This window comes from Macaca nemestrina, chromosome 6 (genome assembly GCF_043159975.1).
Source record: "Macaca nemestrina isolate mMacNem1 chromosome 6, mMacNem.hap1, whole genome shotgun sequence".
Lineage (NCBI taxonomy): Eukaryota > Metazoa > Chordata > Mammalia > Primates > Cercopithecidae > Macaca > Macaca nemestrina.
In genome coordinates this window covers 52,247,351-52,262,062 of record NC_092130.1, presented here as the reverse complement: position 1 = coordinate 52,262,062, position 14,712 = coordinate 52,247,351, and the positions used below count along the sequence as shown (strand labels likewise).

The following is a 14,712-nucleotide window of genomic DNA, read 5'->3' as shown; positions in this document are numbered from 1 at the left end:
TGAAGTCTGATTTTTAGCCACGTTCAAGTATAGAATATTTGGAGTATAGGAAAACATCACTGCTGTTTGGAACTCTTTCAGTACAGTGTTTTCATATTTACTTAAGGACATCTTTACCAAACAGGCTAGGAAATAGTTTGCTAATATACCATTTTCCACAACTCTGTTTACATGATTTTTAAGTGTTTATGTGTAAATACTATTCTTTATAAAAGATTCAGTTTCACCAAATATTGGGGACCATGATGCTTTACAAATTCTGTTCCAGGTAAAGTCTTAACTGTAAATGCAATGTATGCTATTATAATTGAGTAGATATATAGTCAATACTTTGGTTTCTTTATAAATATATATGTGTATAATTTTGAAATGAATGTAGATATTAAGTATATTATTCTTGTTGTCACTTGTGTCTTGTTGTCACAACTTTAGGTTCTTGTGTTGTTCGAGATGCCACTGGAAACGTTAATGACACTATTGTCACGGAGTTAACAAACTGTACTTCTGCAGCCTGCAAATTAAACTTTGATTTTTCATCTTGTGAAAGCAGTCCTTGTTCCTATGGCCTAATGAACAACTTCCAGGTGAGCATTGGCTTTGTAATATACAGACGTTCTGTATTTATCTAGGGGTGAGACTACTGTCAAATCTGACCATTCACAATATAGCCATAGCATAGAAGGGAAGACAGTTGTTATTTTATTTTTCTTAATTTTTAATTTTTTTCTTGAGGTAGAGTTTTGCTCTGTCCCCCAGGCTGTAGCACAGTGGTGCTAGCTTGGCTTGCTGCAACCTCCGCCTCCTAGGTTCAAACGATTCTCTCGCCTCAATCTCCCGTGTAGCTGGGACTGCAGGCGCCCGCCACCACGCCCGGCTAACTTTTGTATTTTTAGTAAGGATGGGGTTTTACCATGTTGGCTAGGCTGGTCTCGAACTCCTGATGTCAAGTGATCCACCTGCCTGGGCCTCCCAAAGTGCTGGGATGGCAGGTGTGAGCCACTGCGCCTGGCCAGTTGTTCTTTATATTCCCCTAAAACTGTAGATATCTAATTGGGCAAACTAAAATATGAATGGATAAAATCTGAGGATATTCAAGAGCAAAGAACCCCTGGAAGTTAATGTTTTTATAACAGCATGTAACATATATATATGAGTGTGTGTGTATTTATATATGTAGTATATAAATATACTGCTTTAGAAAGCATGGAATCATCTTGCACATGGTCGTATTTGTGTGGGTCTGTTTTTAGATTCTTGATTTTGTTCTGTTGATCTTTGTGTCTGTCTTTGTGTCAGTACCACACATTCTTAATTACTGTAGTTAAATGGTAAGTTTTGAGGTCAGGTAGATTAATTCCTCCCATTTTAGCCTTTCTAAAAAAATTGTTTTAGCTATTTTAGTTCGTTTGTCTTTCCATATAAAAATTTAAAATAACATTGTGTGTGTGTGTGTTTTAATTAATTTATTTACTTTTTAATTTTTTTTAATCACTTCAGTAGTTTTTGGGTTACATGTGGTTTCTGGTTACATGGATGAATTGTGTTGTGATGGAGTCTGAGATTTGGGCACACCTATCACCCAAGTACCTTACATTTATTTTTAAAAAGTCTTGTTGGGATTTTGATAGGAATTTACATTAAACTGGTATATCAATTTGGAGAGAATTGACTATGTTGAGTGTTCAATTCATAAACATCATCTCTCCATTTATTTGTGTTGTCTTTGATTTTTTTTAGTTAGCATTTTGTCGTTTTCAGCATACGCATCCTGTATGTATTTTGTTAAATTTACAACTAAATATTTTTATTTTGCGCAATTTAAACCCATACCAGTTGAGTTCAGTTTTCTAATTAGTCTTCATAATTGCTTTATATATAAATGGCCTTTATAAAAGCATTGATCAGTGTCAATAGTAGTGTTACTTTATTAGATACGGCTCATATAAAGTCATTCAGCATGAAATCACCATTTAACATTTAACAACAGAATTTAATTCTGAATGGATACTTGAAAGCTAGTGAATTTCTAAAACATACAAACTGGACAGTTTAGTAGTACTTCTCAAGTATTTGGAGGCTGTCAGTTCTGCTGTTTATTGTTACCTCTATTAAGATACTGAAATTGAAATGAAATTTTAGTCTGCCAGATTTATGCATTTTTAGAAACAGAAAAGATTATATAAGGGGAAAATATATTACTACAATTAATTTGGAGGATAATTTTGAGTTGTTTGTTAAGTCCTAGGATGGTAGAAAGAACACAAAGGTGTAGATTCAGGAGATTAAATCAAAATATTCTATTGTAAATTCATAGAGTACATGGTTCTCCTGATTTCCAAAGAAAAATAAAAATTTTGCTTTGTAATTTTTTTCAGTATTGTATAAACAGAATAATTTGGATTTTAATGTATTTAAAATGCTGTGTTTTATGTACAATCTGTAAATTTTACAATACAGGTTTAACTAAAATTTGTAAAGGCATTGTTTTTATTTTTTATTATGTAGTTTGAAGCAATTGACTCTACTTTCAGTGGTTACAAATATTGAACTCAATTATGTGATAGAAGTTTGTGTTTTCTAGTCATGAGACTAGGCAGAATTGTAGGAATGAAAGAAAGTATTCATATCCAGCTAATGATTCAGGCCAATTCTGACATTGATATTGTGTATGGAAGGCACAAACGTTGGTCTTTGCCCAGTGACTGAAAATACCAGTCAGATTTCTGTGTGGCCTTAAGATAGAAAAGTTTGTTGTCTTTATCAAGTCTAGTATGGACTCATTCAAGCAAAGAGGAATTTGGTATAAGTAAAGCTGCTTTTCTAATTTAAAGTAAGTAAACTTTTCAAAAATACTTTGTAAAGCGATACAACATGAGGGAAAATCTTGTGAAAATATAAATACCTTGGCATTTGGATAATGAAGAATGGTGGATAGGACATAAGTGAGGAGTATGTAAGTTGGAGTCTCCATCATAAGATCTGTACAAGTCATACTTTATAATCACCTTTTCATACTTCAGGAAATAAAGTTATTTGAGTTATCTTGTTGCTCTTAAATTTTAAATTGTATATATAGTCTTATATTGCTTGCTATATTTCTACATTATAATGTCCTCTGAAACCTTTGACTCACTGTTGCATAATAAACAAAATGCGAGCTTTAGTCTAAATCAGTCAGAGCCCTTCATACCTCTTCTTAAGCCTCACTGCCTTCTGTTCCCACTGGACTCCAGCCACTGAGTGTATTTGTACACGCACACATACATGCCCTACTCTCTTCCTTTAGTCATTGCTTCACTCTGCTTGGAATTCTCCTGTGGTTTATTTTTCCATGTCCAGATCCGCCTGACTTCAAGGCAACTTAGTTCCATGAAGATTTTCTTGAATCCCAAATCATCTTCAACACACACCCCCACACAGACTTTTATCATTCATTTTGTTTACTTGCTATCTTTTAGCTTTTATTAGACTTTTGTCTTTTTTTCCCCTTTAGAGACAACACGGTCATTTTTTCATCTGTTTCCACTGTATATCGTTGACACTAATATTATTTACATTCAATATTATTATCCTTGCTGCTGATATTTTACCATTACATGTTGAGAAGTGCAGAGGTTATTGGGTAACTGTTCAACTATTTACTAGAAAACAGGAAACCTATTATAGCAGGCCCCAAAACATAGTATTTCCAGATGAAAAGTCTGGATCATAATTTATTTCAATTTATAACTGATGGAAGAAGGGAAAATGTATTATTTCCTCAACATGGAAGAGAAAAGGCTATAGTAATGCTGGTAGTGTCAGTTTTGCCTTACTCCTACAATGCAGAATGTATCATATACTCTTTCTCTACTTTCGTCCAATTACGTCTTTCTTTGTACTTAATTTAACTTTGAGATCGTTACGACAGATATAGAATTTTGTGTGATCTAATGAGGCTGTATAGCAGAAACTGGGTTTATTCATTTTAATCTTGACTCATCTGTCCTTCACAGTCTCCTTCCCTAAAGATAAGGTTGTCAGTTCTAAGTAATCCAGCATTACTGTGAAAAATAGTGACTATGAAAAATGCACAGCATATATATAACTATCAAATTGTTATTAAAAGGCTGAGTAGAAGCCGGGCGCGGTGGCTCAAGCCTGTAATCCCAGCACTTTGGGAGGCCGAGACGGGCGGATCACGAGGTCAGGAGATCGAGACCATCCTGGCTAACACCGTGAAACCCCGTCTCTACTAAAAATACAAAAAACTAGCCGGGCGAGGTGGCGGGCGCCTGTAGTCCCAGCTACTAGGGAGGCTGAGGCAGGAGAATGGCGTAAACACGGGAGGCGGAGCTTGCAGTGAGCTGAGATCCGGCCACTGCACTCCAGCCCGGGCTACAGAGCAAGACTCCGTCTCAAAAAAAAAAAAAAAAAAAAAAAAAAAAGGCTGAGTAGAAAATAATCTTTTCAAATTTTCTCCCCCACTCTTAGAAGTCTGTGCTACTGTCTTTAAAACACTTCAGAGATGTATTCTTCATATTTAACCTTAAATCTAATGGAAGATCTAGGGAAAGATGTTTAGTCAACAGGGTGGTTTATGTGTACATGAAATCAGGCTTATGCATTGTGGACAGGGATTGTACCCGTTGCTAACTTTCTGTTTGGTTTAAACAATTAAATTTTACAGTCAAATGTGTGACAGAAACAGCTTAAAACCTGATTTCCTTATCTCTTTGGTCTCAGTTGACATGTTCTTAGTCAATATAAATGAAAGATAAAATCTCTACCAATGAAGCAAATAATCTGAGTGAAGATCACCATTCACTGCTGGGAAATTTATAATACCATTCACAGCTGCTCAAGTTGACAATAGTTGAATCCACCACACAACTCCTCCACTTTAATTTTGTGTTTTGACAAGTTTCACAGATTCAGAAGTACACAGTGAATACCTGTGTACTTATCCTTCAGTTATATTTACTAGTTTATATTGTACCCTATTTGCTTTGTATGTGTATATGTATAGTCTTTTTCTCCTCAAATAAGTTATAGACATCATGACATGACAATCATTTTGAAGTATTTAATGCATTTTGTGTAAGCACAATATGGTTATCCTACTTAAGAAATTAAACATTGATGAAATACTGTTATTTAAATATATATCCTATGTTCATATTTCTCCACTTGTCCCAGTAATGTCCTTTATAGTATTTTTTCTAAGTCCAAGATTCATCTAGGATCACGCATAGTATTTAGTTATCATGTCATTTTAAAATCATTTAATCTAGGGGAGTTTCTAGCTCACATTAATCTTTATGACATTGACATTTTCAGCATTTGAACCGGGTTGTTTTGAATTGTGCCCCTCAGTTTGAATTTACCTGATTCATGAGCTTGGTGATCAGTCCTTTGTTGTTGGTGGTTTTTTTTTTTGTTTGTTTGTTTTGTTTTTTTTAAGTTTTCTAAGAGGAAATATTTGAACATGTACACAGAGAAAGCAATATAATACACCTAATACCTATAATACCCAGCTTTATCAGTTATCAATGCATGGTTAATTTTGTTTCCTGTGTAACTCCTCCTATCCCAGATTATTTAGAGCAAAACCCTAGACTTTAGATCATATCTTCAGCTGGAAATATTTCCACATTTAGCTCTAAAAGATAAAGGCTTAGAAAAAAATAGTCTAACCACAATACTATCTTAACATAAGAAACAGCCTTCCTAATGAGAAGTACATGATGGCACTTATGCAATACTCTTGCCAAAACTTTTACCTCATTTTGATTAACTGTCTAGATAGAACTAGTTTACTAGAATTATAGAAATGAGAAGAGTTGTTAAGCAACACAATGATGATGAAGTCCGAAAAATCCAGAGCATGAGATCTCCATGAGAGAAATGATAGAAAAATAATAAAAGGAAAAGGAAATGTGAACCTCTTGATTGAAGAAGACTGAAGAGACACATAAACCAAATATAATATAATGTGTAACCTTTTTTTTTTTTTTTTTTTTTTGGATCCTGATTTGAACAGACTCTTTTTGAAAGATAAGAAAGGGTAATTTAGGGAATTTGAATGCCGACTTGCCTTTTTGTGGTACTGTTAAGCAATTATTAAGTTTTTAAGCTGTGACATTGGCATTATAGTTAAGTTTTCAAAAGTCCTTATCTGTTAGAGATACATACTGAAATATTTATATGTTAAAGGATATCTGGGACTTGTTTCAAAATATTGTGGGGAATGGCCCTAAGTTGATCATTGTTGAAATTAGGTGATAAATGTTAGCAGTTCATTATTCTCTTCTCTCTGCCATTGTGTGTGTTTAACATTTTATGAATGAAAAGGTTTTCTTAAGGTAAGGACTAGTGGTAAATTTGTTTCAGATATTTGTAATGCACATAGCATTGTTGTTGTTATTACTATAAAATTATCCCCAGTGTTAACCTCCTTCAAAATGTGACCACATAATATTGTGCTATTTTCTGAATTGTGAGATTTATTTTTCTATTTTTGTCACTTTTATTTAAGGTAATGAGTATGGTGTCAGGATTTACACCATTAATTTCTGCAGGTATCTTTTCAGCCACTCTTTCTTCAGCATTAGCATCCCTTGTGAGTGCTCCCAAAATATTTCAGGTAAGCGTTTTTATATTACAGGCTTTATTAAAGGGAGAGTTAAAGTAATGCTTCTTAATTTGAAATTGTTGCTGTTTACAAATTTATTTGCTTCTGTCAACCATGTATATACATATACATGATATATATATGCACATAAAGACATACATAATTTTATGTGTATGAATGAACGTGAATATGTTTATTTATATAAACATTTGTGCATTTGCCTGCTGTCAAGGTATAGTCTGAGTTCTCTTTTTAGAAGTGCTGGATGTTTGCTTTTTTGACATATTTAGCATACGTTTTCAAGATGTCTAAGGTATAGGAATGCAGTCTAAGACTGCAAATGGGGAGTAGCAAAATATCTTTGTTCTGGTTAGTATGGTTTCAACCTAAATATTTTATTTTACAAATATTTAAGTACCTAACGTGTGCTACACATTGTGTTCATTACTTGAGGGTATAATGATGTATAGGATAGACATTATCTCCTTTTAGTGAGCATTAAACAGCTGAATACTGATGGGAAGTACTTTTTATTGCTAAATCAAATAAATGAATGTTGATTCTGCAGTCTTGTTCTTAATGCTGTATTTATAGCCAATGAGTATATCATTTAAGACAGTGTTCAGCAATGTTTTAAGAAAGATAGTTAAGTTTTATAGTCAGGATTTTTATCTGCTTTAAGATATTGGCTTGTTTTTCTTAAAATAGGTCACAACTATATCATTTATCAAGCTTCCAACTTTGTTTTTACTTGTATGCCTGCTTCTCTGATTTCTTCTTCATAAAATTTAATTTCAACATGGCGATAGGGTAAGGCAGATAGAAATTTTGACCAGCATCCTTCTGATGTTTGAAATGTTTGAATTTCCTTTACATTTTGTAGGTGAAGCAGTATGTGGGACAGGATAAAAGGGATGACCGAGAATTAGAAACTTGAGTCTCAATCCTGATTAACCTATTAGAACTATCAGTAAATCTATATATCTAATTTTAATATATTTCATTTTAATGTTTTCTTTCATTAGGCTTTATGTAAGGACAACATCTACCCAGCTTTCCAGATGTTTGCTAAAGGTTATGGGAAAAATAATGAACCTCTTCGTGGCTACATCTTAACATTCTTAATTGCACTTGGATTCATCTTAATTGGTTAGTTATATAAATGGTGTGTTATTGTAGATTTTTGGTGCATCTATATTCTGGGCATTGAATTATTAAATTATTAACAACGTTATCTTGGTATACTAAGTCTCTTTGTAATCAAAGAAAGTTTATAAAGTACTGTAAGTAATAGCACTCAGTACATATTTGCTGAAATTATTGCCATTACTAAGTCCTCATTAGAGCCTAAAGGGAATTCCTAGGTTCTTTTTCCTAAAACAAATATGATAATGGCATAAAGAAAAGGATTGCAGTGTCACCTGTGACATCAGTGCCTTTGGTGATCTATTTTTTTGGCACTCTGCCTCTGATCACAAGTGAGCTCTGTTGGGTCTTCCACTGCTAAAGACGACATTGGACTTTTTAAGGTTTAAAGAATTTTGTCTAACCTCTGAGACTAGTTGACATTAAAAGGGTGATGTACCACCAAGTGTTGTGGGACTATGTGGAAACTAACTCCCATCTGACACCATTAGATGTGTATTTGGTGTAGCCACTTCTGGAGAACAAGTGGGCAATATCTCGTAAACTTTTCTGTAATCAGCAGTTTTCCTTCTAGGTGTGTGCCCTGTAGAAACTTGTATATATACTTAAAGAGCCATATACAATAATGTTTCTAGTATTATTCATTATAGTGAAAAATGAAAGCAACCTAGATCAATAGAAGTAAACTATGCAGCAGTTAGAGGAATAAACTTGGTTTTCACATATCAATGTGGATGAATTTCAAAAATAAATGTAAAAGATCAAATTTCAGAATGATACATATGGTATGCTATTTACATAACTTTTAAAACACCCAGAACAGTACTGTATGATGCATATAGACTATATATGTCATAAAACTATGTATGACTGGACAGAATATACCAAGTTTGGAGAAGTGTGAGATAAAGTATAAAGGGGATTCAATAGTTTGCATAGGATTGGATTTCTGAAAAGTTAAGTATATGAGGCATATATGGCAAAATCTAAATGTTTATGAAATCTGGATGGTAGTTATGGGGTGTTGTGTTGTTAACTAAAGATTTGAAATACTTCATAATTTTAAAAAGTTAAATGTCTAATACGTCAGTAAATCTTGCACGTGTTTGTTTTGCAGCTGAACTGAATGTTATTGCTCCAATTATCTCAAACTTCTTCCTTGCATCATATGCATTGATCAATTTTTCAGTATTCCATGCATCACTTGCAAAATCTCCAGGTAATTTTACATTTTTAAAAAAGTTTGTAAATACTATTTTTGATTTCAAAGAAAATAAAACTTTTGCCACATTTTAAAAGATATTATGTGTGGGATTAGTTCATTAATGCCATGTCTGCCTTTATAGTTAATTCAAATTAAGTTTTCAAAGATCTCTTTATCAGTAAGTTTACTGATAATATTGTTTGTCTTCAAAGCGTTTAGCATTAATCTAATTCTGATAACACTGTGAAAAATTGTTACTTTTTAAAAAACTAGTTTTTCAATCTTTAGCTGATTTCTATTTTAGTTCTAAGAACATCACTCTGATGTAGGTTACCTGTAAGAAAATGGTTTTAACATAGTGAATTCTGTAAAATTCTGACATAAGGGGTCTCTATCAACTGTAAATGTATGAGACTTTTCTTATAAACTGTGACTACCGTTGCAAATCAGGAAAGGAACTGAAGAAACAAAAGCATTATTCCTTTTAAAGATTTGAAAGTCTGAGGACAGGGAAGATAAAGTATGAGAACTTTGAACACAAACATTCTAGCATCAGGGTTTTACTTTAAATATATAAATTTTATTGAAATGATCTTTTAAAATAATTTTGCCTGTGGAACTACTTACCAATGAAAATTTAAAAACGTGGTCTTCAACATTTTTTAAAGTGGGCTTCCTTCATAAATACTTCACTAAATGGGAAGGTAGGTGTTTCTGTAGTCAGCTCTTAGTTCTTCTAGCAAGTTGATTATGTTTTGAATGATTTTTATGAACATTTTGTTTGAAATGTTTTATATATTCATTAGACTATGGATATGAGTCATCTTAGAACCAGAAAATAAAGCCTAGTTACTACTAAGGATTCAATTTGAAACCTTTCTTTTTAAAACCTTCTGTAGTTTTTAACATTCACCTAAGGTAGGTTGATTTACTCTTTTAATGAAGGGTTTATTGAATACAGAACTAGTAGGATACAGTAATGTGGAAATAGATATTACCTTTTCATAGTCATCAAGAATTGTCAAATTCAATTGTGATCAATAATAGTCTTTGACTTCACTTTTCAGTATTAGACTTATACTTAATGCTTAAAGTCCTCTCAGTGTGTCAGCGCTAAAGAATGTTATTTTTTGAATACATATGTACCATTATGTAAAGCAGATGAAGTATTTGCGTGACTTTTATTTATTTGTTATTGTTAGGATGGCGTCCTGCATTCAAATACTACAACATGTGGATATCACTTCTGGGAGCAATTCTTTGTTGCATAGTGATGTTTGTCATTAACTGGTGGGCTGCACTGCTAACATATGTGATAGTCCTTGGGCTGTATATTTATGTTACCTACAAAAAACCAGGTTAGTAGACTTTTTTGTTTGTATCCCAAGCTAGAAAACATCTAGAAGTTCTTTGTTATTTTTCATTTTAAGCATCATCTTTTGTATATTTGAAAGCTACTTTGTATAAAACCTAAAATACTTTATTTCCAAACTCTTTAAAGTTTTATTTTTTTCAAATACATGTAGTTTTAATAAAACAGTTACTTCGAGATTTTTTATTCTTACGGTTTCCATTCTTACTCATAAATTAAATTGATCCTATTTGTAGAAAAATAATAAATGCATATAATTAACATTTTGCTGCACTCACTATATTTTAAAATTATTTTTTGAAAGGATCCAGTTACAGTACTGTAGTAGCTATGTAGCCTAATAAGCTAGGCTATCTATATATATATAACCTACTGTGGTCTTAGAACTGTATTGAATAACACGGAGTTAACAAAATATTGGAAGACATAGTGTCTTTCCCACTAGGATACTATGTAGCAGGGGAAATTGGACAAACTTGTTTTAACTGGGCAATGATTAGTGATTTCCTAGTATGTCATATTGATAACAGCTAAATGTATCTCCCAGTAAGATGATGATGCTAGAGTATGTTAGGATTGGTCCCAGTATTGAGCATTATAACCTGTGACACAAGAAAGACCTGATGAGAAAGTCTTCATTTGGGCTTAATAGAATAGATTGGGAAGAGATTACATAAGATTAGTTTCAATAAGAATACATTTTGTAATCCAGATATGAAATGATGAGCTTTTAGATTAAAGTGGTAGCTCCAGAAATGAAATAAACCATTTTAGAAGAAATTATTTCTCTAACGTACCTATTAAGTCTATAAATTAACAAATGTCTAAATCATTTGAAGTCCAAGTTGTTTATTCAATAAGAAATAAAATTTTCCTGTTCAAATAACCCAGTTAAGTACTATAAACAAGTATTTCTTAACAATTAGAAATTTGCTCATTTCCCTTTAGACCTTTGGCTATACAAACAATAATTTTAACATATTTATTTGTGAAACTCTTTTAGAGTTGTATGCACAGCATGTCTGCAGCCCTATCTATCTTTTCTAAATTATACTTTAAATGAATTATAGTTCAGATTATCAGTCTTAATATCTTGCTGTATATGTGAACTATTGAAAGTACAATAGTGTATTTCAGCAATTGACTTTTTAAATGTGAAAGCATGTTTAATTCTCTGTGCCTCAGATTCGCTATTTATTGGTTGTTATTACTGATATTAATGCTGCATGAACATTATCTTCCCACAGATGTGAATTGGGGATCCTCTACACAAGCCCTGACTTACCTGAATGCACTGCAGCATTCAATTCGTCTTTCTGGAGTGGAAGACCACGTGAAAAACTTTAGGTATGTGATAAAGAAGGAAACATGAAAGCATTTTCTTTTTGCTGGCCAGTCAGTTCTTATTTTTCAGTGACATTTTCATGTGCATTTCACATTTTTAATTGGACTTGGGCAGTTTAATTATTCAAGAACAAAATTGTACAAAGAGAAAAATTAACAAAAATGTTATGAGGGTTTTGGAGTTTTCTCACTTGAAGACTTTTAAATGATGCGTATCATAAAGTCAAAGTTTTATTTTCTCCATGGCCATTAAAGTTATGTAACTGTATGAGATTCATAAAGATTTTTTGACATGCCTTATTTTGTACATTACCAACACACTAAAATTGTTAGTTGTGTCTTATCAGTGATTAACTGGAAGTAACTTATAGTGACAAAGAATCAGTGCTTACACTAAAGAGCATTTATTACTATTTTCCTCAATAAATGACTTTAAGAATATATTACCTTTTTGGATGGGCACAGTGGCTCATGCCTGTAATCCCAGCACTTTGGGAGGCTGAGGCTGGGGGATCACTTGAGGTCAAGAGTTCGAGACTAGCCTGGCCAACATGGTAAAACCCTGTCTCTACTAAAAATAAAAAAATTAGCCAGGCATGGTGGCGCATGTCTGTAGTCCCAGCTACTTGGGAGGCTGAGGCAGGAGAATGGCTTGAACCCAGGAGGCGGAAGTTGCAGTGAGCCAAGATCATGCCACTGCACTCCAGCCTGGGCAACAGAGTGAGACTCCGTCTCAAAAAAAAAACAAAAGAAGATTATATTATCTTTCTAATAGTTTATTAACCCTCAGTATAAACTTTCTTTAGTCATGAGTAATCCCTCCTTATTGGCTTCTGCATGATAAACACAAATCTTTCCTATGTTTAAAGAAACGCTGAAACATAGGTAAGTGTCAAAAGAGAATTGCTCTACCCAGTCTCCCTCCCAGTCAAAGTAATTGTTTATTTTTTTGTTACTTTTTCGAATTCCCCTCTTCCTTTTGCTAGAATAAAAAGTTCTCAGAGACCACACGCAGGTCTTCAGCTTTAGTGTAGACAGAAATGGAGAAGAAGGAATGAGGGCCCTGGGAGGAAAACTTTTCACTTCAGCATATTTTGGATAGTGATGTCAAAGATAACAGAAAATAGAAATTACTCTTTTTATGTAAAAAGTTGTATCCTAGAACTGAGAGTATGACCAAGAGTCTATGTTTATTTGCCATTAATTTAAAAAACAAACAAACACAAAACCTATTGCTTTGGCTCATTGTAGTAAAGGCAACATTAAAAAAAATTATTTTTGGGCATGGTGGCTCATGCCTGCAGTCCCATCACTTGGGGAGCCTGAGGCAGAAGGATCACTTGAGCTTAGGAGTTGGAGACCAGCAATTTCAGACCAGGCTAGGCAACATAGTGAGATCTTGTCTTTACCAAAAATTTAAAAAATAGCCAAGTATGATAGTGCATACCTGTGGTCGGGAGACCAAGGCTGCGGGATTGCTTGAGTCTAGAAGTGTCTAGGCTATAGTAAGCCATGATTGCACCACTACGTGCTAGCCTGGGCAATAGCGAGACCCTGTCTAAAAAAAAAAAATTAGCCCAATTTGGCTTTTTAATTTTTACAAGAATTATACGTGAATATTGTGTAAAGAGGAAAAGCTAGTCTGCAAGGTTTGTCATGAAAATCAGTAGTTGCCTGCTCCTCATATCCTACTTCATAAATATCATGCTTGTGTTGCTGCACAGTAGTCCCGTTACCCACAGGGGTTATGTTCCGGGACCCTCAGTGGATAGCTGGAACTGCAGAGAGTACTCAACTTCATTGTCATGGGTCAGAACACCTTTTTGTGGTTGTTGTTCATGTCTCCTATCCACAAAGTTAGTGCCTTTTCCATCTTAACTAAGCCCTTATTGCACATTACAGCTGCAACTCTTACAGTTTGAAGTACAGAAGCAAAACTAGCATGAATTTATTTTTCCTTCCTTATAATTTCACAGTTAGAAGATTCATTTTCTTACTGTAGATTTTAGTAACCTCCGCATATGATTTTTTTTCTTTCCTTACTAAGAACTTTCACCTTTTCACTTAAAGGAAGCATTTTACAGTTTTTCTTGGCATATTCAAATTGCCAGCATCACTACTCTTGTGCTTTGAGGGCATCATGAAGTAAAAAAGAGTTGCCTGAACACAGGCACTGCGATATGCAACAGTTGATCTGATAACCAGGACAGATATTGGGCAGGTAGTATCTGTAGCATGGAGACGCTGGATAAAGGGAGAATTTATGTCCCAGGCCAGATGGAGCCGGATGTTGAGAAATTTCACCACACTACTCAGAATGATGTATAATTTAAAACTTATAAATTGTGTATTTATGGAATGTTCTATATTCTGAAACAATGGAAAACAAAGCTGCAGATAAGGGGGACTACTGTACTTTTTGATTTTTAATTTTGGGTATTACTGACTGATGTCTTTCATCTACATATGCCTACCTCATGCATGCATCCTTACCTTTATACCCCATCCTCCCTGTACATTTTATATCATGCTTTTGATTATATCATATTTGGTATTTCTATTTTTAAGACTTTTAAACCTGCTGTAACAGCTGAGCCATGTAGTAAATTACTGTTTTTTCTTTGCTACATAGCTTTTTTGTTTCCCCAAAAGTAATTTTTCTTCTTACTTAACTATATTCATCACCGTCCTAACCTTCACCAAACTTGCCGAAAGATTTTCGTTGTCTTCACCTTCTGAAGACTTACTGTTTACTGTTTCTTTAATTTGGGTTTTGGGATTTAGCCTTGTCTGAAATGAAGTATCTCTAATACTTGGCCAGGGAAGTTCGGCATTGGTGAGTGGAGCTTGTCAGTTGAAGTCCTTAATGTAGATTAATGTGGCTTTGCTGGAAAGAAAGGCTTTCTTTTTGATCTGATTAGATTTTCCAGAAAAGATCTTTTAATCTTCTGCTTGTAGGTAGAGCGTTCTGGGAGCCAAGTGGAGAAAGAAGCTTAAAGGTTTCAGGGTTCAGTATATACATGTTCTTTAAAC

At 33.7% G+C, this 14,712-nt stretch overlaps 1 protein-coding gene across 4 annotated transcripts in view; it reads left to right on the top strand.

The window, feature by feature from the left end:
* LOC105467228 (solute carrier family 12 member 2) overlaps positions 1-14,712 on the top strand; it is a 104,102-nt gene that overhangs the window by 55,744 nt on the left and 33,646 nt on the right. For all 4 annotated transcript variants that reach the window (XM_011716710.3, XM_011716709.3, XM_071098502.1 and 1 more), the window contains exons 10-15: positions 433-584; positions 6,518-6,625; positions 7,639-7,762; positions 8,877-8,978; positions 10,166-10,321; positions 11,583-11,682. In XM_011716710.3, coding sequence (XP_011715012.1) covers positions 433-584; positions 6,518-6,625; positions 7,639-7,762; positions 8,877-8,978; positions 10,166-10,321; positions 11,583-11,682 — 742 coding nt within the window. The remainder of the gene's footprint in view (positions 1-432; positions 585-6,517; positions 6,626-7,638; positions 7,763-8,876; positions 8,979-10,165; positions 10,322-11,582; positions 11,683-14,712) is intronic.